Here is a 26,776-nt window from a genome sequence, read left to right as displayed (position 1 = left end):
GACTATTTATGTAAAAACGGCTCGTTTGGGTTGAGAATGTTTTTTTTTTTTTTCACGTAGAGCACTTAACCTTTTTCAGTGTTTGCACCCCTTTCAAATCAGTAATCATTTCTCGCACCCCCTGGAAACTTAAATATAAAAATATAAAGCATACTCTTATGTAAAAATATTGATTTGCTTTAATTATTCATGGGCATCCTCGCACCCCTTGGGAATCATCTTCGCACCCCCTAGGGGTGCGGGCACCCCTGGTTAAGAACCCCTGACGTAGAGGAACGAACAAAGTTTCGACCTTCTTCGGTCATCGTCAGGTTCACAGACACACACACACAAAATCTCAACCTAAACGAGCCGTTTTTACATAAATATTTTTCTCTATAAGTGAGTTTTCTTGACATCACTGATTACAACGGCAGACTGCCTCATCGGCAAAATTTCTAGATTTAACCTATGACTTAAAACGGCCCAGCATGGCCAGGTGGGTTAAGGCGTTCGTCTCGTGATCCGAAGGTCGCAGGTTCGAATCCTTGTCGCACCAAACATGTTCACCCTTTCAGCCACGGGGGGCGTTATAATGTTACATACAAATAATACCAGATAGACTCTTACATAGTACAATAACGTATTGTGATAAAAATTGGATGAAAAATGAATTATTATGCGAACTAAACTGGTACTTCATACATGATGAAGATTGTCCTAAACACCTCTCCCCGATCAACATATATTTTAAACACAAAAATAAATAAATGAAAACAACAACAATAATAAACATATATAGAGAGAGGGAGGGAAAGGCCACCATCAAACTGGACTTCCTACTGATGGGGAAAAAGAATATCTAAATGTATACCAGCACATGGACATTGCCATGAAAAAGGGTCGGAGAAATTCAGCCCACTCTGACCCTAAAGCCCCCTGCTAGTACAGTGGTAAGTCTACAGGTTTACAACGCTAAAATCAGGGGTTCGATACTCCTCAGTGGGCTCAGCAAATAGTCCGATGTGGCTTTGCTATAAGAAAATACTCTAACATTCTGACCCTAAAGCAGTAACTAACACCAACCAACACTGCATAACCATATAAGTAAAGGAAGAAGGAAGAGGTCAAAGAGCACCTGACCCTCCAGGGTACATATGATACCCAAAACCCTTGAGAGAGAGAAAACAGCGAGTCACAATTTTTGTCTGACATCCCCCTCCCACTGGTAGCTCAGCAGTAAGATCGAGGGCTTATGTCGCTAAGATCCAGGGTTTGATCCCTATGGTAAGCACAGCACAGTTATCCACTATGCATAGCAACTAACAAAAAATATACAATTTTACATAGATTTAGTTTCAGTTTATAGGTAACTCTTATAACGAAAAAATATTTTATGAATAAACAATATAATTTCGTAGGGGCGTAGAGGTAGTTATCGTATTCTTAAACATGGAAGAACATTTACTCGCTTTGAAAGGTATTTTATCTTAATGTTTATTTGTAATAGAAGCTTTAAAGTATGATTAATATTTTTCTAAACTTTGAGGATGTTATATTTTACTGAGTAAAGGTCAGCCACTTGAAAACTGTTGTCCTTAAGTAAAAATGAGAATTATAATAAATTTTAGTCTGACAGTAACAATTGCAGTGTATGAGTATTGACAGTAACAGTAACATTATAGTATTAGTGTTATTGGTACAGTAACATTACTGCCACTAGTGGAACATAAAGCACTAAATGTAAGACTGAGTGCCATATTTATAAAAATGATTTAGTATTAGAAGTTACAGCAGAAATCATAATACCTTATTAGTTTGTGCTAATTTGTAAGACCAGAACACGTTTCCCTGTTGACATGCACAGAAGAACATTTTATTTAATGTTTTCTTCAAATTGTAGTCGTATGGCTCATGTACCTAGCACTATTCTATAAGTTACAAGAAATCTTAGTTGAACAATCAGTATCAACTTTAAATTTTTAAGGTACCAACAAATTATTATTTATTCTCTCCACTAACAAATTACTCATTTAAAAAAATGAATGTTAGTGCCACAGTTAATTATTTCATATATTAATACATGTTACTAAATATGTATATATTTTATTTATATATATAAATCTGTTATTTTTGTATCTAAATATTGTATCAGAACACATTTTAATTAGATTTGGTAGTGATTTTGTTTTAACTGATTCATAACAATTAAAAGATGCTTAATACAGAATTAAAGTATCTAGAACATGACTGTCTGGATTGACAAGATCTGTGCAACCCCCACTGATGGCCATCCTATAATAAAAAAAAAAACCAAACTATTTTATTATTAAAAGTTGCAGCTTAAATATTGATAGGCCTAACATTAGTGTTAGCCAGGAACAAATGAAAAAGGATGTGAAATAAATACAGGTGCAGATATTGTGAATATAACAGACTGGACCATTTTCTAAAATGGTATGGATAAGTTGAAGTTATGTTGTTAATATCCCTATTTTCTGATGCTTATCCTGGGTTTGCCATGCTGCTGAAATGGAGAACTAGTGCAATCTTTTCAATTGTAGTTATAGTGACTTTATGAATTATGAATGTTGTGTATAAATGAATGTATGTATCATGGGTGTATTTATATTTGACAGTAAGAATCTGTAAATCTTCTATCTGAAATGTGTACTAATGTTATTTTTATAGTGTTTTCTAAGCAAAACTTCAATACTAACAAACAATTAACTAGTTTGAAAGTGTTAATTTTGAGTCTAGATAATTTAAGTTTTGAGTACTGTATTGTAGAATGTGATAGATTAACTTCACAATTTTAAAGTGTATCTCTTGTTTACAATACTATTCTGTAAATTACTGAATGTTCTTGTGTCTCTAATATTTTGAATTGCATAAATACTTCATATAAAACTGATTACAGAAAAGTAATACTGAATATTTCAGTGATGAGGCTTACTCGGCCTTCATTATATGCAACCTTACCGGTTACGAACGATTTACATGACTTACCTGGAAACCTCTTTAATGAAGAAATATGTGCTGATCTTGGGACACCTAAAGGATTAGAAAACTTTAGTCTAGGAAGCTTACTGATGCTACCTCAGAGCTTCGGGTAAGTTGGATATTTGTGTAGATTGTTCCTACATAAATCTCACATTAATATTTTCCATATGGAATACACATATTTTTCCTGAGTCTCTTTGAAACTACTTAAATGGAACTTGATTTCAGTATTTATGATTTATTGTTCTTGGAATGTATTTTCATGAGTGATGGTAGATAAGTGTGGAGAACTTATGAATTCATAACTACATGAACACACACATCTGCATTTGTGAAGACTGTAAAACAGCAACCTTGAGATTTTTATAAATTATTAATTTTTAAAAAGTCTAAAGTAAAGAAGCCAAAGAATATTGTACTACATAATATAAAAAGTTGATTAATATTTAGAAATAGATATTTTAAACTGGGAGATTTAGTTGTTAGTTCAAAAGGACAGGAATTGTTTAAAGTGGAAGGTTCTTTTGACTTTAATGCTAAAAACATAATTTGTGTTTTGTAATATTTATGTGGAGAACTGTATGTTGGAGAAACTAAACATCTGAGCTTAGAGTTAATTTAAATACATCTTATGTTAGAAATCTGGTGCCTTGTCAGTAAATGTTTTTATTTATATAATACTAATTTGTTTAATGTATTGAATGAACTGTTTTGTCAGAGTTTTCCTTTTTTAAATTTTATTTGAAAGTCAGTAAGAGGCAAAGTTTTTTAAATTTAAATCTAAATTTAAACCTATAGTTTATGAGAGATACGTTAATAACACTGTTATTGTATTCAGAAAGCAAAATTGTGTCAAAAAGTTTCAAAACTACTTAAATTCAAAATACAGGAATATTGAGCTCACAGTTGAAAGAAAGAAAGAAATCTAAGTTATCTCTTTTGGATGTTGAAGTCATCAACTGGAACAACAGCTTCAAAACTGTATACTACCATAAACAAACATTTTGTAGCTTGTACTATCATATCAGCACATTCATACTTGACTGTTACAAAACTCAGTTGATAATTATTTTAGTTTATAGAGAATTTAAATTTATCAGCTCTTATGTTTAGTTTCACGATGAACTTACAACTGTTAAAAATATTTGAATAAATATATCTTTCCTCTAGCACTTCTCAACAAAATTATTCATGAATATATAAAAAAAGTTTACAACTCCAAGATTTCTGACCTCAATGTTCCTAATTGTTCTGTTGCCTTGGTGTAACTTTCACTGGTTCCCATGACATCAAATGTAAAAGTAAAATGAATAAAATTCTACAGTCAATGTGTCCCAAGTCAGCTTAAGAGTATTCTTCAAACCACACAAAGAGATACACACAGTGTTTTGCAGTTTAAAGACAAAATATCTCCTTCAAAAAATCACAGGTAGTGTATAAATATTTGTGTTCTTGCTGTAGACAAGTCTGTATTGGGTCAGTAGCTAGAACAGAATCAAGGGACATGCATATAACAGGTTTTTCAATAACTCTGGAATTTACAACCACTTATGGAGATACTAATAAAAAAAACCAACAGTTAACAGTTCAAGTTAATAGAGTCGGGGAAAGGTGATTGGATGCTAAGTTCTCCTATTTGTAACCTCACTGCATTTCAAACATACACAATGCTTGAGATGGACAAAAAATGAAAAATTCATACAACAAAGGTGTCAATAACTACTTAAATGGGAACAAAACTTATGGTTACTTCTCAGAAAAGGACTTCTACACTGACATGATTCACCACAAATAAACACTAACATTAATACATTCATAAATTACAAATCAGATGGAAACAATTTAAAACAGCTTAAATCTGTTGGGATAAAATTGATATAGATAACTTGATCATTAAGGAGATTTGTAAGATTTGGTCTGATTAGCAAATTATATTAGGCCTAAGTCATTATACTGAGTACTAATGAAAAATTATCTTTAGTTTTGAGACAGTTAGCTGTAATACAAAAAGCTCAATGAAATATATGAAACATCAAGAATTATTGATTGTAAGAGGACAGTGGGTCACACCATAACACAACCTGTACATGTATCTGTTGTTAAAGAATACAACAGTGGACAACAACTGTAATTCTGTGAAATCTTTGTGTGTTTTTGTAATGTATGTTTTTAATCACTGATTAATTAAGTTACAAGTATTTTGTATTCCTGTCGTAACAGCTAAATATAAATGATGTAAAGCTAGGCTTGAACTGACTAACTTACAATCTGAATATATGTGAAAACCTCAGATATGATGCAATACCTGAAATTCTGAGTGACAATTTCTGTGAAATATTTAAATTATTGTCTAGAATTGTAATGGTACAATTATTTTGAGAAAATTTGGGAAAAAGAAAAAAAAACAACAGATTACAGAGGGATGAATGATCAGTAAACTAATGTAGTCCAGATTTCTTAGTACAGACAGTAGTAAAGTTTAGTTAGGCTTCTGAATTTTAGGGTTTACTCCTAGATCAAGGCCTGATATAAATAAAATGAAATAAGAACCAACTGCCATTGAATAACAGAAATATTTTCAGTGGAATAAAAAGGCTGAACTGAAAGTTATTTTGTAGTAATATTTGGAAGTGTTTAAAGTTATGGACATCTGTAGTAATCTGTGAGAGGAATATTTGAATCAATATTAGATACCTGAAGACTTGGTTAAGATGTTGAGAGAGTATTCTAAGGAAGTGTTTCTGATTTGTCACTCATATTTTTCTCATGTTCAGGAATATTTATCTTGGAGAAACGTTTTCCTGTTACATTAGTGTCCACAATGACAGTGCTCAGACTGTGAGAGATGTTTCAGTGACTGTAAGTATTAACCCTTTTTAAAATATTACAGGAATGTACAGAATAATTACTTGAAATATGCTTTGGAAAAACAGAAAGTAGATAAATTTATATATTAATTCCTGTTATATTTAAAACCTTTGACATTAAACAATATAGAGGTGATAAAGAGGTGTAAAAAGTACACAAATTATGTAAAAACCAGTGAAAAGAAAACAGTATCACAGAGACAAGTGGAATAAAAACAGTGAACAAACCAGTTGTAAAAAAAATCACTGAAAAGAAAACAGTATCACAGAGACAAGTGGAATAAAAACAGTGAACAAACCAGTTGTAAAAAAAATCATTGAAAAGAAAACAGTATCACAGAGACAAGTGAAATAAAAACAGTGAACAAACCAGTTGTAAAAAAAACATTGAAAAGAAAACAGTATCACAGAGACAAGTGGAATAAAAACAGTGAACAAACCAGTTGTAAAAAAAAACATTGAATAGAAAACAGTATCACAGAGACAAGTGGAATAAAAACAGTGAACAAACCAGTTGTAAAAAAACCATTGAAAAGAAAACAGTATCACAGAGACAAGTGGAATAAAAACAGTGAACAAACCAGTTGTAAAAAAAAATCATTGAAAAGAAAACAGTGTCACAGAGACAAGTGGAATAAAAACAGTGAACAAACCAGTTGTAAAAAAAACATTGAAAAGAAAACAGTATCACAGAGACAAGTGGAACAAAAACAGTGAACAAACCAGTTGTAAAAAAAATAATTGAAAAGAGAACAGTATCACAGAGACAAGTGGAATAAAAACAGTGAACAAACCAGTTGTAAAAAAAAAACATTGAAAAGAAAACAGTATCACAGAGACAAGTGGAATAAAAAACAGTGAACAAACCAGTTTTAAAAAAAAACATTGAAAAGAAAACAGTATCACAGAGACAAGTGGAATAAAACAGTGAACAAACCAGTTGTAAAAAAAAAAACCATTGAAAAGAAAACATTATCACAGAGACAAGGGAATAAAAACAGTGAACAAACCAGTTGTAAAAAAAAATATTGAAAAGAAAACAGTATCACAGAGACAAGTGGAATAAAACAGTGAACAAACCAGTTGTAAAAAAAACATTGAAAAGAAAACAGTATCACAGAGACAAGTGGAATAAAAACAGTGAACAAACCAGTTGTAAAAAAAAAACATTGAAAAGAAAACAGTATCACAGAGACAAGTGGAATAAAAACAGTGAACAAACCAGTTGTAAAAAAAAACATTGAAAAGAAAACAGTATCACAGAGACAAGTGGAATAAAAACAGTGAACAAACCAGTTGTAAAAAAAAACCATTGAAAAGAAAAAAACATTATCACAGAGACAAGTGGAATAAAAACAGTGAACAAACCAGTTGTAAAAAAAAAACCATTGAAAAGAAAACATTATCACAGAGACAAGTGGAATAAAAACAGTGAACAAACCAGTTGTAAAAAAAATCATTGAAAAGAAAACAGTATCACAGAGACAAGTGGAATAAAAACAGTGAACAAACCAGTTGTAAAAAAAAACCATTGAAAAGAAAACAGTATCACAGAGACAAGTGGAATAAAAACAGTGAACAAACCAGTTGTAAAAAAAAATCATTGAAAAGAAAACAGTATCACAGAGACAAGTGGAATAAAAACAGTGAACAAACCAGTTGTAAAAAAAACCATTGAAAGAAAACAGTATCACAGAGACAAGTGGAATAAAAACAGTGAACAAACCAGTTGTAAAAAAAAATCATTGAAAAGAAAACAGTATCACAGAGACAAGTGGAATAAAAACAGTGAACAAACCAGGTGTTAAAAAATAAACATTGAAAAGAAAACAGTATCACAGAGACAAGTGGAATAAAAACAGTGAACAAACCAGTTGTAAAAAAATACATTGAAAAGAAAACAGTATCACAGAGACAAGTGGAATAAAAACAGTGAACAAACCAGTTGTAAAAAAAAAAACATTGAAAAGAAAACAGTATCACAGAGACAAGTGGAATAAAAACAGTGAACAAACCAGTTGTAAAAAAATACATTGAAAAGAAAACAGTATCACAGAGACAAGTGGAATAAAAACAGTGAACAAACCAGGTGTTAAAAAATAAACATTGAAAAGAAAACAGTATCACAGAGACAAGTGGAATAAAAACAGTGAACAAACCAGTTGTAAAAAAATACATTGAAAAGAAAACAGTATCACAGAGACAAGTGGAATAAAAACAGTGAACAAACCAGTTGTAAAAAAACCATTGAAAAGAAAAAAAACACAGCATCACAGAGACAAGTGGAATAAAAACAGTGAACAAACCAGTTGTAAAAAAAAATCATTGAAAAGAAAACAGTGTCACAGAGACAAGTGGAATAAAAACAGTGAACAAACCAGTTGTAAAAAAAACATTGAAAAGAAAACAGTATCACAGAGACAAGTGGAACAAAAACAGTGAACAAACCAGTTGTAAAAAAAATAATTGAAAAGAGAACAGTATCACAGAGACAAGTGGAATAAAAACAGTGAACAAACCAGTTGTAAAAAAAAACATTGAAAAGAAAACAGTATCACAGAGACAAGTGGAATAAAAACAGTGAACAAACCAGTTTTAAAAAAACATTGAAAAGAAAACAGTATCACAGAGACAAGTGGAATAAAAACAGTGAACAAACCAGTTGTAAAAAAAAAACCATTGAAAAGAAAACATTATCACAGAGACAAGGGGAATAAAAACAGTGAACAAACCAGTTGTAAAAAAAATATTGAAAAGAAAACAGTATCACAGAGACAAGTGGAATAAAAACAGTGAACAAACCAGTTGTAAAAAAACATTGAAAAGAAAACAGCATCACAGAGACAAGTGGAATAAAAACAGTGAACAAACCAGTTGTAAAAAAAAACATTGAAAAGAAAACAGTATCACAGAGACAAGTGGAATAAAAACAGTGAACAAACCAGTTGTAAAAAAAACATTGAAAAGAAAACAGTATCACAGAGACAAGTGGAATAAAAACAGTGAACAAACCAGTTGTAAAAAAAACCATTGAAAAGAAAACATTATCACAGAGACAAGTGGAATAAAAAACAGTGAACAAACCAGTTGTAAAAAAAAACCATTGAAAAGAAAACATTATCACAGAGACAAGTGGAATAAAAAACAGTGAACAAACCAGTTGTAAAAAAAATCATTGAAAAGAAAACAGTATCACAGAGACAAGTGGAATAAAAACAGTGAACAAACCAGTTGTAAAAAAACCATTGAAAAGAAAACAGTATCACAGAGACAAGTGGAATAAAAACAGTGAACAAACCAGTTGTAAAAAAAAAATCATTGAAAAGAAAACAGTATCACAGAGACAAGTGGAATAAAACAGTGAACAAACCAGTTGTAAAAAAAAACCATTGAAAGAAAACAGTATCACAGAGACAAGTGGAATAAAAACAGTGAACAAACCAGTTGTAAAAAAAAATCATTGAAAAGAAAACAGTATCACAGAGACAAGTGGAATAAAAACAGTGAACAAACCAGGTGTTAAAAAATAAACATTGAAAAGAAAACAGTATCACAGAGACAAGTGGAATAAAAACAGTGAACAAACCAGTTGTAAAAAATACATTGAAAAGAAAACAGTATCACAGAGACAAGTGGAATAAAACAGTGAACAAACCAGTTGTAAAAAAAAACATTGAAAAGAAAACAGTATCACAGAGACAAGTGGAATAAAAACAGTGAACAAACCAGTTGTAAAAAAAATACATTGAAAAGAAAACAGTATCACAGAGACAAGTGGAATAAAAACAGTGAACAAACCAGGTGTTAAAAATAAACATTGAAAAGAAAACAGTATCACAGAGACAAGTGGAATAAAACAGTGAACAAACCAGTTGTAAAAAAATACATTGAAAAGAAAACAGTATCACAGAGACAAGTGGAATAAAAACAGTGAACAAACCAGTTGTAAAAAAACCATTGAAAAGAAAACAGTATCACAGAGACAAGTGGAATAAAAACAGTGAACAAACCAGTTGTAAAAAAAAATCATTGAAAAGAAAACAGTGTCACAGAGACAAGTGGAATAAAAACAGTGAACAAACCAGTTGTAAAAAAAACATTGAAAAGAAAACAGTATCACAGAGACAAGTGGAACAAAAACAGTGAACAAACCAGTTGTAAAAAAAATAATTGAAAAGAGAACAGTATCACAGAGACAAGTGGAATAAAAACAGTGAACAAACCAGTTGTAAAAAAAAACATTGAAAAGAAAACAGTATCACAGAGACAAGTGGAATAAAAACAGTGAACAAACCAGTTTTAAAAAAAACATTGAAAAGAAAACAGTATCACAGAGACAAGTGGAATAAAAACAGTGAACAAACCAGTTGTAAAAAAAAAACCATTGAAAAGAAAACATTATCACAGAGACAAGGGGAATAAAAACAGTGAACAAACCAGTTGTAAAAAAAATATTGAAAAGAAAACAGTATCACAGAGACAAGTGGAATAAAAACAGTGAACAAACCAGTTGTAAAAAAAAACATTGAAAAGAAAACAGTATCACAGAGACAAGTGGAATAAAAACAGTGAACAAACCAGTTGTAAAAAAAACATTGAAAAGAAAACAGTATCACAGAGACAAGTGGAATAAAAACAGTGAACAAACCAGTTGTAAAAAAAACATTGAAAAGAAAACAGTATCACAGAGACAAGTGGAATAAAACAGTGAACAAACCAGTTGTAAAAAAACCATTGAAAAGAAAACATTATCACAGAGACAAGTGGAATAAAAACAGTGAACAAACCAGTTGTAAAAAAAACCATTGAAAAGAAAACATTATCACAGAGACAAGTGGAATAAAAACAGTGAACAAACCAGTTGTAAAAAAAATCATTGAAAAGAAAACAGTATCACAGAGACAAGTGGAATAAAAACAGTGAACAAACCAGTTGTAAAAAAACCATTGAAAAGAAAACAGTATCACAGAGACAAGTGGAATAAAAACAGTGAACAAACCAGTTGTAAAAAAAATCATTGAAAAGAAAACAGTATCACAGAGACAAGTGGAATAAAAACAGTGAACAAACCAGTTGTAAAAAAAACCATTGAAAGAAAACAGTATCACAGAGACAAGTGGAATAAAAACAGTGAACAAACCAGTTGTAAAAAAATCATTGAAAAGAAAACAGTATCACAGAGACAAGTGGAATAAAAACAGTGAACAAACCAGGTGTTAAAAAATAAACATTGAAAAGAAAACAGTATCACAGAGACAAGTGGAATAAAAACAGTGAACAAACCAGTTGTAAAAAAATACATTGAAAAGAAAACAGTATCACAGAGACAAGTGGAATAAAAACAGTGAACAAACCAGTTGTAAAAAAAAACATTGAAAAGAAAACAGTATCACAGAGACAAGTGGAATAAAAACAGTGAACAAACCAGTTGTAAAAAAATACATTGAAAAGAAAACAGTATCACAGAGACAAGTGGAATAAAAACAGTGAACAAACCAGGTGTTAAAAAAATAAACATTGAAAAGAAAACAGTATCACAGAGACAAGTGGAATAAAAACAGTGAACAAACCAGTTGTAAAAAAATACATTGAAAAGAAAACAGTATCACAGAGACAAGTGGAATAAAAACAGTGAACAAAACCAGTTGTAAAAAAAAAACCATTGAACAAATTTTTAGAATACCAAACAAAAAATTAGAATACTAAACTGAAAAAGATGCAGAAACTTTATACACTGCCAAGTAATGAACAAATAAAATTGAATAATACAAAATTTGAAAAAACTGTCCAAGTTGAATAGAATATCAAACAGAGAAGGGAAAAGAAAATGTAAAACAAGAAAGTAAAAAGATGAGAGAATATCTACAAAAAATAGTGAACATCTTTGGGTAACTTATTATACATCAGTATTATTTAGGTTAATGTATTAACCTTATTGTTACTTTGTATGATTTATTAATCATTTTGTTACTTTGGTTAATGTATTAACCTTACTGTTACTTAGAGTAATCTATTAACTTTAGTGTTATTTAGGTAATGTATTAACCTTAGTGTTATTTAGGGTAATGTATTAACCTTAGTGTTATTTAGGGTAAAGTATTAACTTTATTGTTACGTAGGGTAATGTATTAACCTTAGTGTTATTTAGGGTAAAGTATTAACCTTATTGTTACTTAGGGTAATGTATTAACTTCAGTGTTATTTAGGGTATTTGCATGCATTTCTGCCTCCAATAGGGTATTCACCCAGATGGTCAGCTCCATTTCAAATACTTTGTGCATCTTGTGGTCTCTCAGGCAAAGTTCTTGGGACTTTGACTGTTAGCTTATTTTTATTTCACACATCAAGCAGCTACATGTCAAGTGTATATCCTCCATGTCCTCTCTTCTACCTCTTGAAGAGCAGATTGATGTTCTATGCTAAAAATCTATTGTACTCTTATTTGATCAAAGCTGGACTCTGGGTCTGCCAGGATCTCAGCCTTGAAGATTTTGGACCATGTTCACCATCAGGGGCCTTTCACTCTTCTCCAGTTCAGAGTTTGTGCACTGAGTCTCATGAATCTCCTCTATACCTTCTCCATTTGCAACTGTCTTTACTGTATGCTTCAAAACTTTGAATTTTACCACAGCATCTCACCTAGGGTTGTGTTTTTCTTCCTCAGTGGGCCATGCTTTTTCAGAGTAGACTGCCTGCCATTATTCTTTTTGGCCTTCCTATCCAGGTGCAGTTGGATGAATTAGGTTTGTTCTTGGATGACATTGCTGTATCTGCTGGTCAGTGCATCCCACCATGGCTTATTACTGTCTTTAAGTGTGACCTTACTTTGAGTCATCTGAGAAAAGCAGATACTCCCGATTAGAAGTATTGCCTTTTATTTGCCAAACTTTTTTCAAACCATCCTTCCATTTACATTTATACAGATGGTTTGAAATCAGATGACTCTGTGGGCTCTACCATGGTTTGTTGTGATTTGATTCTTGTACACAGAATCCTCTCTACAATTTCTGTGTTCACTGTTAATTTGTATGTCATTCCTCTTGCCCTGGATCAGAAGCTGTGTAGGGCATGAACTGTACTATTTATACTTACTCACTTAGCTCTCTATTGGTCCTGGAATGTTAGTTCTCACCCTGTTCTTGTTGATATTCAGAAACAACTGGACCATTTATCTCTATAATCTGCATCTTGTTTTTTGAATAACAGGACATGTCAGAATTCGGGGGAATGAGCTCACTAAGATTGCAGCTCAATCTGTTTGCATTTGTACTATCACTGCTGTGCCTGTCCCATACTTGGACTATAGTCCTATATTCAAGATTCAGCTTTGCACCTTTTGGCAGTCAACTTGGAGTGAGCAACATGATAACAAGCTTTTCCAGATCAAACCTTCTGTTGCTCTTTGCTCATCTTACTTCCCTAATGATCAGAAGGAGGAAGTTGTTATGGCTAGGTTATGCATTGGATATGGTTTTTAACTCATCACTTTTTTTAATCTGATCTGTTTGACACTAAAGTCACAGTAGCCCACATTTCACTGCCATGCTGTCATTTCAATCAAGAACGACGACACAATTTTAAACATATTTTTACCGTATGTTCATCCTTGATGTTGGAAAGTGTCATTGGTGATGATGGCACTGTCCACCTCATTTGTGTTTTTAAGGGTCATTGATTTTCTTAACTCTATTTAAAATATTAATTTGAAAATTGGACTATGTTTTGTTTTAGCATGAATCCTCTTTATATATTTTAATGATTTTACTTTCTTACCTTTCTATAGGTTGTCTGGCACAGATGGCTTGGTTGCTTAGCATCAGTGAATATTAAACAATCAACCAACTAATTAACTTAAGTTAATATATTAACAGTAGTGTCACTTAGGATAAGTTGTTAACCTAAGTGTTACTTAGGATAGGTTATTAATCTTATTGTTACTTAGAATAATGTTTAACCTTTTTGTTATTGAGGTTAACTTACCAATCTTATTAATATTTAAGTTAATGTATTAACCTTAGTTACTTAGGTTAACATATTAACCGTACTTTTATTTAGGATAGCTTATTAATGTTGTTGTTATTTAGGATAACTTATAAACTTTAAAGTTAATTAAAATAACTCATAAACCTTTGTGTTATATATGGTGACTTATTCAGTTTTAATGTTTATAGAACATTAAAAGTCTTTTTATTTTTCTTAAAGAACCCACGGAGGTAGTAGCTATAATTTTAATTACTAATAAGATAACAGTAAATATTCTGTTGCAATTTAATGTGTGTGTAATATCTTTAGCTGTTTTGTCAAATTTTCAAAGTTTTGTTTCACTAGTATGTGATTTTTATTGTTTTTGTAAACTTAGGTTACTCTGTATTAAATTGCACTTAATATGAGAAATAAATATTTACATCAACTGCTTGCCAAACAATAAAACTTTCTTCCCTTTGTTGAGTGAATAGGTTGTTCGTATTGAAGTCTAGCAGTATGTTGTTATGAAAATTTGAGATATGGTAACATCTGTATTATATTATGAAGTTTCTGTAGTGAATGTAAAGGTGGTTAACTACTAAAACCTGATATTTTTATTATTTCCTAGGCTGATCTTCAGACTGGAACTCAGAAAATACCGTTGATGTGTCAGAGTGGAGAGAATGTTGTAGCTGAACTTGTGTCAGATTCAAGTGTGGATGATGTTATACATCATGAGGTTAAAGAAATTGGTTCTCACATGTAAGTAATAGTTTTATCATTCATGTTGTTATCTGCAGCGTTATGTTACCCGATGTATGAATCTGGTTTGTTGTTTCCTAACAAAATGTCAGTATTGATGGCGTATACTCACACAGTCAATAACATAGTTAGTGCTATTGAAAATAAAATATTTTATTTTATTAGAAGAATTTTCCCAACAAAGAATACAAATTACCAACTTGCACTTAAATTGAGTCATAACTTGTTATAAGGATTTACTCTTAAGTTTTAAATTGAGTCATAACTTGTTATAAGGATTTACTCTTAAGTTTTAAATTGAGTCATAACTTGTTATAAGGATTTACTCTTAAGTTTTAAATTGAGTCATAACTTGTTTTAAGGATTTACTCTTAAGTTTTAAATGTCAAAAGGAAGTTTTACTTTATTGTCTGTAAAATAGATTTTCTATAATAAAATTGGAAATGCTGTGAATCTTCAGATCAAAACTCATCATCAGAAAATATTCTGTTTCTCAAACTGTTTAGGTAAACTTTTGTAGAAAATATCATAAGTATTGTACTAATAGTAATTTCATGTTTAAATATTTTAGAAACTAGATATGTATGTTAAAATTAGTAGAAGTAAATCATTACATATATAAATAAAAGCAACACAAGTTTGATGCTGTTCACTTCTCACGTGAACATCTTTAATGTATTTTACACACAATATGCTGGTGTCATTCCTGCTAATCATGACAACCACTCAATCTACACAACCTGAACTTTGTTGTGTGGCTGTGCTTACCTTTATAACATGCTACACGAGTATGTATAGTGACCTAAGGAACCTTGATATAGAAGCCACAATGTTGTCTCCTTTGTTTCAACAAACAATTAAAGTTTGGTAAAGTTTAAAGCTCTTTTATAGTCATAGATCTAAAATGTCCAACATGGTAGCCACTTGCCACATGCAGTGAAATGGGTGTTGACCTGTGCTTTACTTCTACCATCTATTTTGTTAAGAACAATTAATTTTATCAATAAGTAATTGAAAACATTTCTCTGTATTTTTCTATCCCTCTATATTAAGAAAAAACAATTATTTATTGTCATGTGGCGAAAGTGTTAATATATTCTGTACAATTTTAGGGATTATGAAAATACTATTGAACCCTGCTGTCATAGATACATGTGTTTTAAGTTACTTTTCAGGTAATTTTCATTGTCCATTTAAGTAGATACTTAACCTGGTAAGAAAATGTAATCCTACTCTAGAGGAGTGACCTTGTTTCTTAAAGAAAACCTGATACAGACAAGTGTAAAATAACTTAACCAAGCCTACCTTATCTTGATCCAAGAAAGACATTTTTTAATACAATGCAGCTTCATGAAACACACTTTACAAGAATACTGGGACAGTATATTGTAACAAAAGTTTAGAGACATCTTCATGACATATGTACATCAACTTTCTTCTAAGCTCTTCACAAAAACTGCTGAACTGATGTCCCTGTTAACTTATTAAATATAACAGAAACGTTAAGTTTCAAAGTCAATTAGCAATGTTTTGTTAATATTACAATGACTTTGCTTCTAGAGGACTTTGAAAATTGTATTATAGTCAGAAAAAAATAAGAAAATTCACAAACACTAGTAACTTTCCTCAGATTGCATTTAAATCAATCAAAAATCAAAATTAAATAATTTAAGTATAAAACTAAATAAATGATTTTTTTACTGAATAGATTTCACCTCTGATGTTTATTCATTGAAGAATGATTACAGTTGTACTTATGATTAATTTGGTGGTTAAATTTATTCATGAGACAGAATACACCCATCAAAGGACTTTCAAACACAGTGTTTACCATGTTTGTTTAAAGGTATTTCAAACAGTTGTAATGTTGACTGTTTCTCACTGTTTGTTCAAAGGTATTTTGAACAGTTGTATTGTTGATTATATTTCTCAGTATTTGTTTATAGGTATTTCAGACAACTAATTCTCATTTCAGATTGGTGTGCTCTGTGAGCTATACTAAAGAAACTGGTGAGAAACTTCACTTTAGGAAGTTTTTTAAATTTCAGGCAAGTTTTATATTTTACTTAATTTAGATTTTTGTGTAAAGCTACCAGTGACATATGGTGTTTTCTATTTCAAGTGATTTTAATGTTTTTGTTACATGTAACACCAGTGTTGTATTCTATTTCACTTCATTTTATGTTTGTGGTGTGTGTTACAGCAATGCCATTTTCTATTTTTCTTCATGGGTTTCCAACATCAATAGGCTGACCTACCTGAATAAGGGTTTTTTAGTCCAGCCAGTTTGTCCAAGCCTAACATCATTTTCCATCCCACTTGCAAGAACAGAATTATACTGCTGATAAGTGTTTTAATTTTGATGTTTACTTCACTGTGTCCTCCTGCTTCTGTCCAGGCAGGTTATTTGAACTATGAGGTACGGCCATACATTCCCAACCTCCTCTGATGTTTTCAGTGGTAGTGGTTTGGACATTCAGAGGCATCATATTGTGGTTCTTTGGCATGTGCTCATTGTAGTGGCAAAGACCACAATGCTTACAATTGCAAATTGTCACCACACTGTATTAACTGTAGTGATTCCCACCAATCATTTTTTCCTTCTTGCCCTCATTGGGTGGAGTAGAAGGGGGTGCAGCATTTGAAACTGATTGACAACATTTCTTTCCCTGAAACTCAAAAGTTATTGTTCCCATTTCCATATTGGAATCATGTTGCACTACATTCCATTGCTGCAGTGTGACTGCAGAGAGATCTTACTGTGCCTCCAACACTGAATTCCAATCATGTGAAGAGTCTTTTGCTATCCATAATTTAAGTGAGTTGACAAGTCAGTGTCTACTCCTGTCTCTGTCCATACTATCACTCCCAGTAACTGCTCAGATCCACCTTTTTCAGCCCTGAGATGTAAAATGACTATCATTCATGCATTCATTCACAAGAATCTCCATCTACTGATAAAGATCTGCCCACTTGACTCAGAGCAGAATCCATCTTGCTCTTCAATGACCAAGAAGTTGCTGATTTTCAGAGCATTGCCAGTTATCTCAGTGAGAGCTTTTCTCATGTAATTAACACTTTTGTTTCTTCCCCAACTTTTTTAGCAATCAGGTTTTGGGCAGAGTAGTTGTCTTTTTCCTTTTGGGTTGATTGTCTCTATGACTGTAATCACCCTTCTGGTTGATTGTCTCTATGACTGTAATCACCCTTCTGGTTGATTGTCTCTATGACTGTAATCACCCTTTTGGGTTGATTGTCTCTATGACTGTAATCACCCTTCTGGTTGATTGTCTCTATGACTGTAATCACCCTTCTGGTTGATTGTCTCTATGACTGTAATCACCCTTCTGGTTGATTGTCTCTATGACTGTAATCACCCTTCTGGTTGATTGTCTCTATGACTGTAATCACCCTTTTGGGTTGATTGTCTCTATGACTGTAATCACCCTTCTGGTTGATTGTCTCTATGACTGTAATCACCCTTCTATGTTGGTGGAACTCAAGCTTGCTCTTCATTGGTTGTACCTAATGATGTTCACTGAGATTCTGTACCATCTTTCTCCTGCTTCTCTTGTTATCCTCCTGGTTGTTTTATACAGATCTGGAAGGATAATTTTTTTTTCTGATGCTTGGTGCCAGGCTGTTGTTCTTCATTTTTCTAATTTTCAGAAGAATCTCAAGATTCCTTCTACCTATCATCCAATTGCTTTGACTATCTATCTCTGTAAGGTCTTTGAGAGGATGCTTAATACTCGTCTTGTTTGATTGTTCAAATCAAACTTCCTCTTGCCCACCCAGTGCAGGTTCTGTCGACAGTGTTCTACCATGGACTACCTGATTTGATTTGAAATGTTGATCAGGGAAGCCTTTCTCAAAAGAGCCCCTCAGTGTCTATTCCTGTATATGGTGAGGGGACCTTCCAGGGAATATTCTGTTCTTTCAGTTTACCTCCTCTAGGATTTAAACATCCACCCACATGTTTGCCATGCATGGCAACCTGTGAAGGGGAGGAGATGATTCTGGTGGATGAGGGGTCCAACCTTAACACACCACTTTGACCTTGAATTCCTGTAGACAGGCAGCCTTGGGGTGGCCCCTCTTGGGTCAGTTGGCTGTTCCAATTAGGCTAGGTTCAATCAAGTACCAGTGTTGGATGTTCTCAACAGGTGTTGTGAACATTGTATCTGATGTTGGTGTTTGGGTATAGTGCTCATGAAACCCTGGCGTTGCTACAATGTCCTTGCATGACATTGTAGTGCATTCCCTCATAGGACTCCATGGTGGGTGGGGTCAGTGGGTACTAAAATTTTCCTTTTTTCCTATGGATCCTCCGACAAAAAATTTAAATAAAATAGTGAAAAAACAGTCCATAGGTAAATGATCACATCTAGAAGATTCTGAGCAGCAATCTTCAACATCTGTAACACCTGTACATCATTTTCTGATACTACATTCTTTTTCAGAGACCTTTAGGGCAAAAGGACTTTCTGGCTCTCCAAAGTCAGTGAAGAAGCTTTGATCTTGTGACATATTGGTAGAAACATCCACATTGGTAGAAACAACACAGTGAACTCCTCATGTATTCAAAGGCAATTGGAGATATACCTATTGAGGTTACACCTCATGTTATTTTGAATTAATCAGGAGGAGTTATCATTGAGAGGGATTTGAAGAACATCCCTGAGTCAGAGACTCTCGCTGGTTTCTCCACTCAAGGAGTTTCTGCAGTGAGGCGTATCTCCACTCACAAAGATGGAATTATGATGTCGACCAGTATCCTCATTCTGACATTTACAACACCACGTCCATCTGCCACCATCAAGGCAGGTTACCTTAATGCAGGGTACGGCAGGTTACCTTAATGCAGGGTACGGCCATACATTCCAAACCCTTTCCAATGTTTCCAGTGTCAGAGGTTTGGTCACTCGAAGACATCATGTCATGGTTTCTTGACTTGTGCTCATTGCAGTGGCAAGGACCGTGACACCTATGAATGTGAAATGGACCCTTATTGCATCAGTTGGAATGGCTCTCACCTGTCCTACTTTCATTCTTGTCCTGAATGGTTGGAATAAAAAGAGGTATAGCATTTGAAAACGATCCATAACATTACTTATCCTGAGGCTCAAACATTGCTGTTTACCACTTCATCTCAGACATATGCTGCTGCACTTCATCCCACTACTACAGTGGGAGTGCAGACAGATCTCTCTGTGCCTCCAAAAGTATCACTCTCAAAACAAATGAAAAGTCTTTTGACCTCCATGGTTAAAAAAGTTGATGAATCAACTTCAACATCCATCTCTGTCCCTCACATACATTCCAACAAATCCCAAGATCCATTTCCTTCAGTTCTGGGTACAGGCATTTCCTCAGATACATCTTCTCCCACCCCAAGATGCAAAACAATCAGTTCACATTTTCATTCACTGGAATCCTCTTCCAACAGCAAAAACCTGCCCAGTTGACCAGGACAGGATCCATGGAGGTCGATAGACCTCCCTTGAATAAAGACAGTAAAGAAAAATGACATGGTCATAAACAGAATGGTTCACTTAATTTGCCTACACATAAATAAAAATGGTCACCTTGATACAATGGAACTGTCGAGGTTACGTTCTAATCTGGATGACATCAAAACGTGATTGCTTCCTACCATCCTGTATGTCTTTCCTTATAGGAACCATATCTGAAACTTGCCGATACAGTCACCTTTCGGCAGTTTTGTTTTATACATTTCCTGTTTTAGTCCTGGGGACTTTAATGGTCACCATCCCCTATGGGGAAGTGCTGATATTGATAGGAGGGGTTGCTCTGTAGATCTGATCACATCTTTTCTCTTTTCAATACTGGTTCTTCTACTTATTTCCATGCACCTAGTCAGTTCTTTACTGCCATTGATCTCTCAATTTGCTCCTCTTCACTGCTCTCCCATTTTTCATGGAAGGTTGACAATAATTCACGAGGCAGTGATCATTTTCCTATAATTTTGAGAGAGAATGGCTGTGGTTGATGCCACTTGACCCATGTGCCCCAGTGGAAGCTGGATCATGCAAACAGAAATTGATCCTGCCATTGCCTGTAAGCCTTCAATAGACGACTGTGTGGCAGCTGTAACTGACTGTATTATAAAAGCAGTTGCTCAATGAATTTCTAAAATCTTGTTTCTCACAATATTCTCATCCGTGGTGGAATCCTGCTTGCTACATGGCATGGAAAGCTTAAAAACAGCCTGGGATTCTTTTCGTAGTTGTCCTACACTTGCGAACCATATTGATTTCCAGTAGGCCCTTGCATATGCTTGGTGGGTAAGATGTCAAAGCCAGAAGGAATCTTGGATTAAGTTCACAATCAGCATATTTTCTACCACAGGTCCCAAAGTCATATGGGACAAGATTCAAAAGGTCAGTGGGCAATATAATTCTGTCTCCCTTTTCAATCTTGCTCTCTGATGTCCAGGAAGTAGCTGATACCTGGAGCATTGCTGATACTCTAGGTGAAAGCTTTTGTCAGGTCTCTAGCACTTCTGCTTCTTCCTCCACCTTCTTAGCCATCAAGATTCTGGCAGAGCAATCACTCCTTTCCTTTCGAGCTGATTGTCACTATGACTGTAATCTTCCCTTTACACTGGTGGAACTCAAACTGGCCCTTCATCAGTCTGGCGGTGCATTAGTTGGACCTGATGATGTACACTGTGAAATGCTGTGCCATCTATCTCCTGTTTCTCTTACTGTTCTTCTGATCTCAAGATTCCTTCAAACTACCATCAAATTGCTTTGATGAGCTGGCTCTGTAAAACCATAGAGAAGATGGTTAATGCTCATCGTGTTTGGTTTCTCAAATCAAACAACCTCCTCTTGACCATCCATTTTGTATCAATATTCTTTGACTTTGAGAAGGCTTATGATACAACATGGAGGTATGGCATTTTGTTAGACCTCCATATCTATTGGTTACGTGGCCATTTGCCCATTTTTATTAAAAATTTTTTAATGGACAGGAGATTCCAAGTTTGTTTGGGTTCAACATTTTCATGTCCTTTTCTACAGGAACTTGGAGACCTTAGGGCTGTGTTTTGAGTGTCACACTTTTCAGTATAAAGATAAATGCCATTACTGAACAACTCCCTCTCACTGTTGCAAACGGTATCTCTGTCGATGTCTTTCACATCTCATGTCAGTCGTTGAACATGAGGTATATTGAGCAGCAGCTACAGACTGCCCTCAATCATTTACTGAAGTGGACCACAGCAAACAGCTTTAACTTTTCCCTCTCTAAACTTGTTTGCATGCACTATTGCTGCTAATGGGGTATTCATCCTGATCCTGAACTCTGTATCTGTGAAGTTGTGCTGCCTATGGTCCCTGAGCCATAGTTCTTGGGGTTTATCTTTTACCGTAAATTGACCTTTATACCACACATCAAGCAGCTATGTGGTCAAATGTATAAGAGCACTGAACATCCTACGGGTCCTCTCGTCCACCACTTAGGAGTGGATCTATGTTCTATGCTAAAGATATATTGTGCTCTTGTTCGATCGACATTTGACTATGGATCACTGGTCTATGACTCTGCTGGAACCTTGGCCTTAAAAATGCTGGACCCCATTCATCATTAAGGACTTCGGCTCTGCACTGGGGCTTTCCGTACTTTCCCAGTACCGAGCTTATACATAGAGTCTCATGAACCTCCTTTGCACCTCCACTGTTTGCAGCTGTCTTTACTGTATGCTTTGAAACTTTGGTCCTTACCAAAGCATCTCATCTGGGGTTGTGCTTTCTTTCTTCGGTGGGCCATACCTTTTCAGAACAGACAATCTGCCACAATAACTTGAGTCTTGAGTTTTACAGTTTTTAGTATCAAAATTAATGTTATCACTACACAACTTCCTTCTGCTGTTGGAATCAAGCTTTATGTCAATGACTTCTGCATCTGATGTTGGTTGTCAAACATGAGGTTTCTTGAGGTTCAGGCTGCCCTCAGTCACTTGTTGAAGTGGATCGCAGTGAATGGTTTTGCCTCTTCTTTCTCCAAAACTGTTTATATGCATTTTTGTTACCAGTGGGGTATCCACCCTCATCCTGAGCTCTGTCTTGGTGGTGATGTTCTTCCTGTGTTCCCTGAGGCAAGGTTCTTGGGGCTTATTTTAGACTGTAAGCTGACTTTTGTTCCTTACATCAAGCATCTACATGTCAAGTGTATGAGGGACTGTACATCCTCTGTGTTCTCTCATCCACCTATTGTGGAGTGTATTGAGGTTCCATGCTCAGGATCTATCATACCTTAAGTTGCTCCAAACTAGACTGATCTGTGGTTCTGCCAGCACCTCAGCCTTGAAGATGCTGGATCCCATTCACCATCTGGGGCTTTGACTCTCTATGGGGATTTTCCAAACTTCTCCACTCCAATGTTTGTGCACTGAGTCTCACAAAGCCCTTCTTTAACTCTGCTATTTGCAACTTCTTTTGCAGTATGCCATTAAACTTTGATCCTTACCACATTATCCTGCCTGGAGTTGTGTCTTCCTTCCTCAGTGTGCTATGAGTTATGAATAGATGGTCTGCTATTCTTCTCTTTGACCTTTGTGTCCAGGTGCACCTGGATGAGTTGAGTGTGTCACTGGATGACATTGCTGTCTCCTCTGATCAGCTCATATCTCCATGGCTTATTACCATTCCCACCTGTGACTTTATTTGAGTCACTCGAGGACGATGGAAACTGCCAAACATCTTTATATGGATTTTTTTTACATTGGGTGACACTGTGGAATCTGCCATAGTTTGTTGTGGTTTGGTTGTTGCTCACAGGATCTCCCTCTACAGTTTCTGTGTTCATTACTGAGTTGTACAATGTTTTTCTTTGAATGGATCATGTAGAATAGAAACTATGCAGTACACGGTTTGTGGAATTTACTTTGACTTCCTTAGTTCTCTATTAGCCCTGGAATCTCCTAGCATTAGTTCTCATCTTGTTCTTGTTAGTATTCAACATGGGTGACCCATTTTACTCTATCTTCTATTCCAGTCCAGTCTTCTAGATACCTGGCCATATCTGTATTTATATGAATGAGCTCACTCTTCTGCTTCTAAGTCTGTCTGCTCTAGTGCCATCAAAGCTGTACCTATTCTGTATGTGGACTAGGTCCTATATTGAAGACTCAGCTTTGCACCAGTTAGCATTCGACATAGAGTGAGCAACACCTAGCAAGCTTTTCCAAATCAAAACTTCTGTTGTTCTTTGGCCATCTTGTTTCTCAAAGGAGTAAGCTGTCCTACATCTAGGCTATGCATTGGTCACAGCTTTTAACTCATTTTCTTTTATATAGAGCTGATCCATCAATGCGTGGCCTTTGTGAAACTCATGTTACAATAGCCCACATTTTACTGTCATGCTGCCATTATCACAGTGAGCGAGCACCATATTAAACATGTTTTTTCTGTGAGATTACCCTGTATTAGACTGTTATTGGAGATGTTGGCACTGACCAACATGCTTGTGTTTTTAACATTTTACAAGCCATTGTTCTCTTTAATTCTATTTGAAACTTTTATCTGACTTTTGAAGATTTCTTTGATTTCACTTGATTTACTTTTACCTTTTCTTTATTTTACCAGTTCAGCACAGGTAGCCAACTTGATTTGCCCTATTAAATGGCAACCAACACTTGTTTATTGTGAATTTTGGGCTGAAGTTACTCTCTTTTTATAGATTACTTTTAGAGGTTTTTTCAATATGTTTTACAGAAAACAATTTATTAATTATAAGTCTACATTTTTGAAGTATATATGGCTGGAATTATAAATGTAAATGATATAAATCCAGCTACTATTTTTGTAGTGTTCTAATTAAATATATTTTGTTATTCTTTAGGTGTCAAAGCCACTTGATGTAAAGACTAAGTTTTACAATGCAGAGGTAATTTTAAAATGGTTAAATTATCCTTCAAATTATTTTATTATCACAACATTAAGTTTATTTGTTGTCATTTAACTGCAGGTTTTCTTTATTGTAATAGTTAATATTGTTCAAAGATAGTTTAAAGTCAAGAACAAATTGTAAAAATTATTCAGTTCAAATTAGTTTTTCTCAGAAAAACTGAAATTTAAAATATTAAAAAACAGGCTTGTTTTGGAAAAATTCAAAGAAAAAATTCAAATGATTAATAGTTGAGTTATTACTGTTTAATCGTGTGTGTATTTTCCTCATGTTCACATCTGTTTGTCATATTTCAGTGTTTTATATCACATAATTTGTAAAGCAGTAAAAATTAAAACTGAACTTTTAAATTCAGCTCAGTTTTAATGATTGTTTTATCTCTTGATTTTTTCTATCCTTCCCAGTAAAAATGTTTATATCTTTCATGAAACTAACTATCCTTATAGAATACATTTACTCTTGTCTTGTCACTCATATGATTTTATTTTGTGGCTTTATTATATCACAGCATGTGACCTGAATAATTACTTGTGAAACTAAGCTTTGGAAACAGTGGTGGGCAATGTTTAAATATGCTTGAGTATATGACATTTGTGTAGCTCAGTAATTTAGGATTTCTCACTTGAGCTCCCATAGCAATGAATAGAGGAATCTAATAGAACTTGAAAACAGTACAAATAGGTAATGAAGAGATCTTTATTACAAGTAATTCACATAATTTTTTTGTTGAATTGTGTGCAAAGCTACATGAGGGCTATCTGCACTAACAGTCCCTAATTTAGTTGTGTAAGATTAAAGGGAAAGCAGCTAGACATCACCACCCACTTCCAACTCTTGGGCAACTCTTTTACCCATGAATAGTGGGATTGACCATCACATTATAACACCCCCACAGCTGAAAGGGCAGGCATTTTTGGTGCAGAATGAAATTGAACCTGTGACCCTCAGATTACGAGTGGAGAGCCTTAACTATCTGACCATGCTGGACCATTCTACATAGACTTATGAATAAATGTATTATAAAATAATCTTGTAAGCTGCTTGTGTTTAAGGATCACATGAGCTTTTCAAAATATTATACATTTGTTATTTGTAATAAACATTTCTTCATTACCCATTCAAGCTACCACCACACTTTATTATCTGAAAGGAATATAAAGGGAAGCTTAGAATATTTGTGAACAAACCACTTTCTTCAGACATTTCTGTCATTCCTGAAAATGCTTTAATGTTAACTTGTATCTATTTCAAAGTTCTGGAAATGTTCTTACATGATTCATCTGAGCTTAGGTAGGCTTAGGAAGTACTGTAGATAACAGCAAAATGTCCTTACTTTTTGAATATTATTGTTAAGTTTATTGTTTTAAACAGTGAATACAATAATTTATTATTTATTGAATAGAAATTTTGATCAGGAATACTAATAGTAAAAAATCATTCCAAAGGTAATGTTTGCTATTTTCAAACACCAGACTTTGTCAAACCTTTATTAGTTTGTTATGTTTTTATGTAGCTAATAAATACTGCATTAAGTAGCAACAGAATATGTTAATGAATACTGATTGAATTCAAAATTACTATACATTATCGATAACAATAAGCAAAAGGAAAATCACAATCTAGAAATACTATATCAAAATGTATGATGCAACCCAGAAATATTAGATCAAAATGTATGATGTAATCAAAATACTAAATCAAAATGTGTTACACAACATAGAAATATTAGATTCAAATTATGATGCAACCTTGAAGTATATAAAATATGTGACACAATCTATAAAAATATTAGATTAAAATGTGTGACACAACCTAGAAATATTAGATTAAAATGTGTGACACAACCTAGAAATATTAGATTAAAATATATAATGTAACCTAGAAATATTCGATAAGAATGCGTTATGTAACCTAGAAATATTAGATCAAAATATCTGATGCAACCCAGGAATATTAGATGAAAATGTATGATGTAATTTCAAAATACTAAATCAAAATGTGTGACACAACCTGGAAATACTATATCAAAATGTATGATGCAACTAAGAAATATTAGATTAAAATGTGTGATGTAACCTAGAAATATTAGATGAAAATATATGACACAACATAGAAATATTAGATTCAAATGTGTGATGTAACCTAGAAATATTAGATCAAAATGTATGACACAACCTAGAAATACTACATCAAAGTGTATGATGTAACTTAGAAATATTAGAATAAATGTATTATGCAACCTAGAATTACTATATCATAATATG

The 26,776-nt window shown here is 33.6% G+C and overlaps 1 protein-coding gene across 3 annotated transcripts in view; it reads left to right on the top strand.

Annotated features, from left to right (window-relative positions):
- Nucleotides 1–1,190: 1,190 nt before the first annotated feature.
- Nucleotides 1,191–26,776, top strand: part of LOC143245379 (trafficking protein particle complex subunit 13) — a 38,749-nt gene continuing 13,163 nt past the window's right edge. Inside the window, exons 1-6 of one of the 3 annotated variants that reach the window (XM_076491648.1) lie at nt 1,191–1,266; nt 2,923–3,091; nt 5,757–5,841; nt 14,443–14,576; nt 16,552–16,624; nt 24,447–24,491. In XM_076491648.1, the coding sequence (XP_076347763.1) occupies nt 2,925–3,091; nt 5,757–5,841; nt 14,443–14,576; nt 16,552–16,624; nt 24,447–24,491 (504 nt within the window). In that variant the 5' untranslated portion in view covers nt 1,191–1,266; nt 2,923–2,924. Of the gene's footprint in view, nt 1,267–1,355; nt 1,460–1,702; nt 1,723–2,922; nt 3,092–5,756; nt 5,842–14,442; nt 14,577–16,551; nt 16,625–24,446; nt 24,492–26,776 lie in introns of those variants that run through there. The other 2 variants (XM_076491647.1, XM_076491649.1) reach the window with 2 other exon arrangements.

The sequence above is a fragment of the Tachypleus tridentatus genome, chromosome 2 (assembly GCF_004210375.1).
Source record: "Tachypleus tridentatus isolate NWPU-2018 chromosome 2, ASM421037v1, whole genome shotgun sequence".
Lineage (NCBI taxonomy): Eukaryota > Metazoa > Arthropoda > Merostomata > Xiphosura > Limulidae > Tachypleus > Tachypleus tridentatus.
Note: the sequence above shows the minus strand (reverse complement) of the source record. Positions and strands in the feature narration are given on the sequence as shown.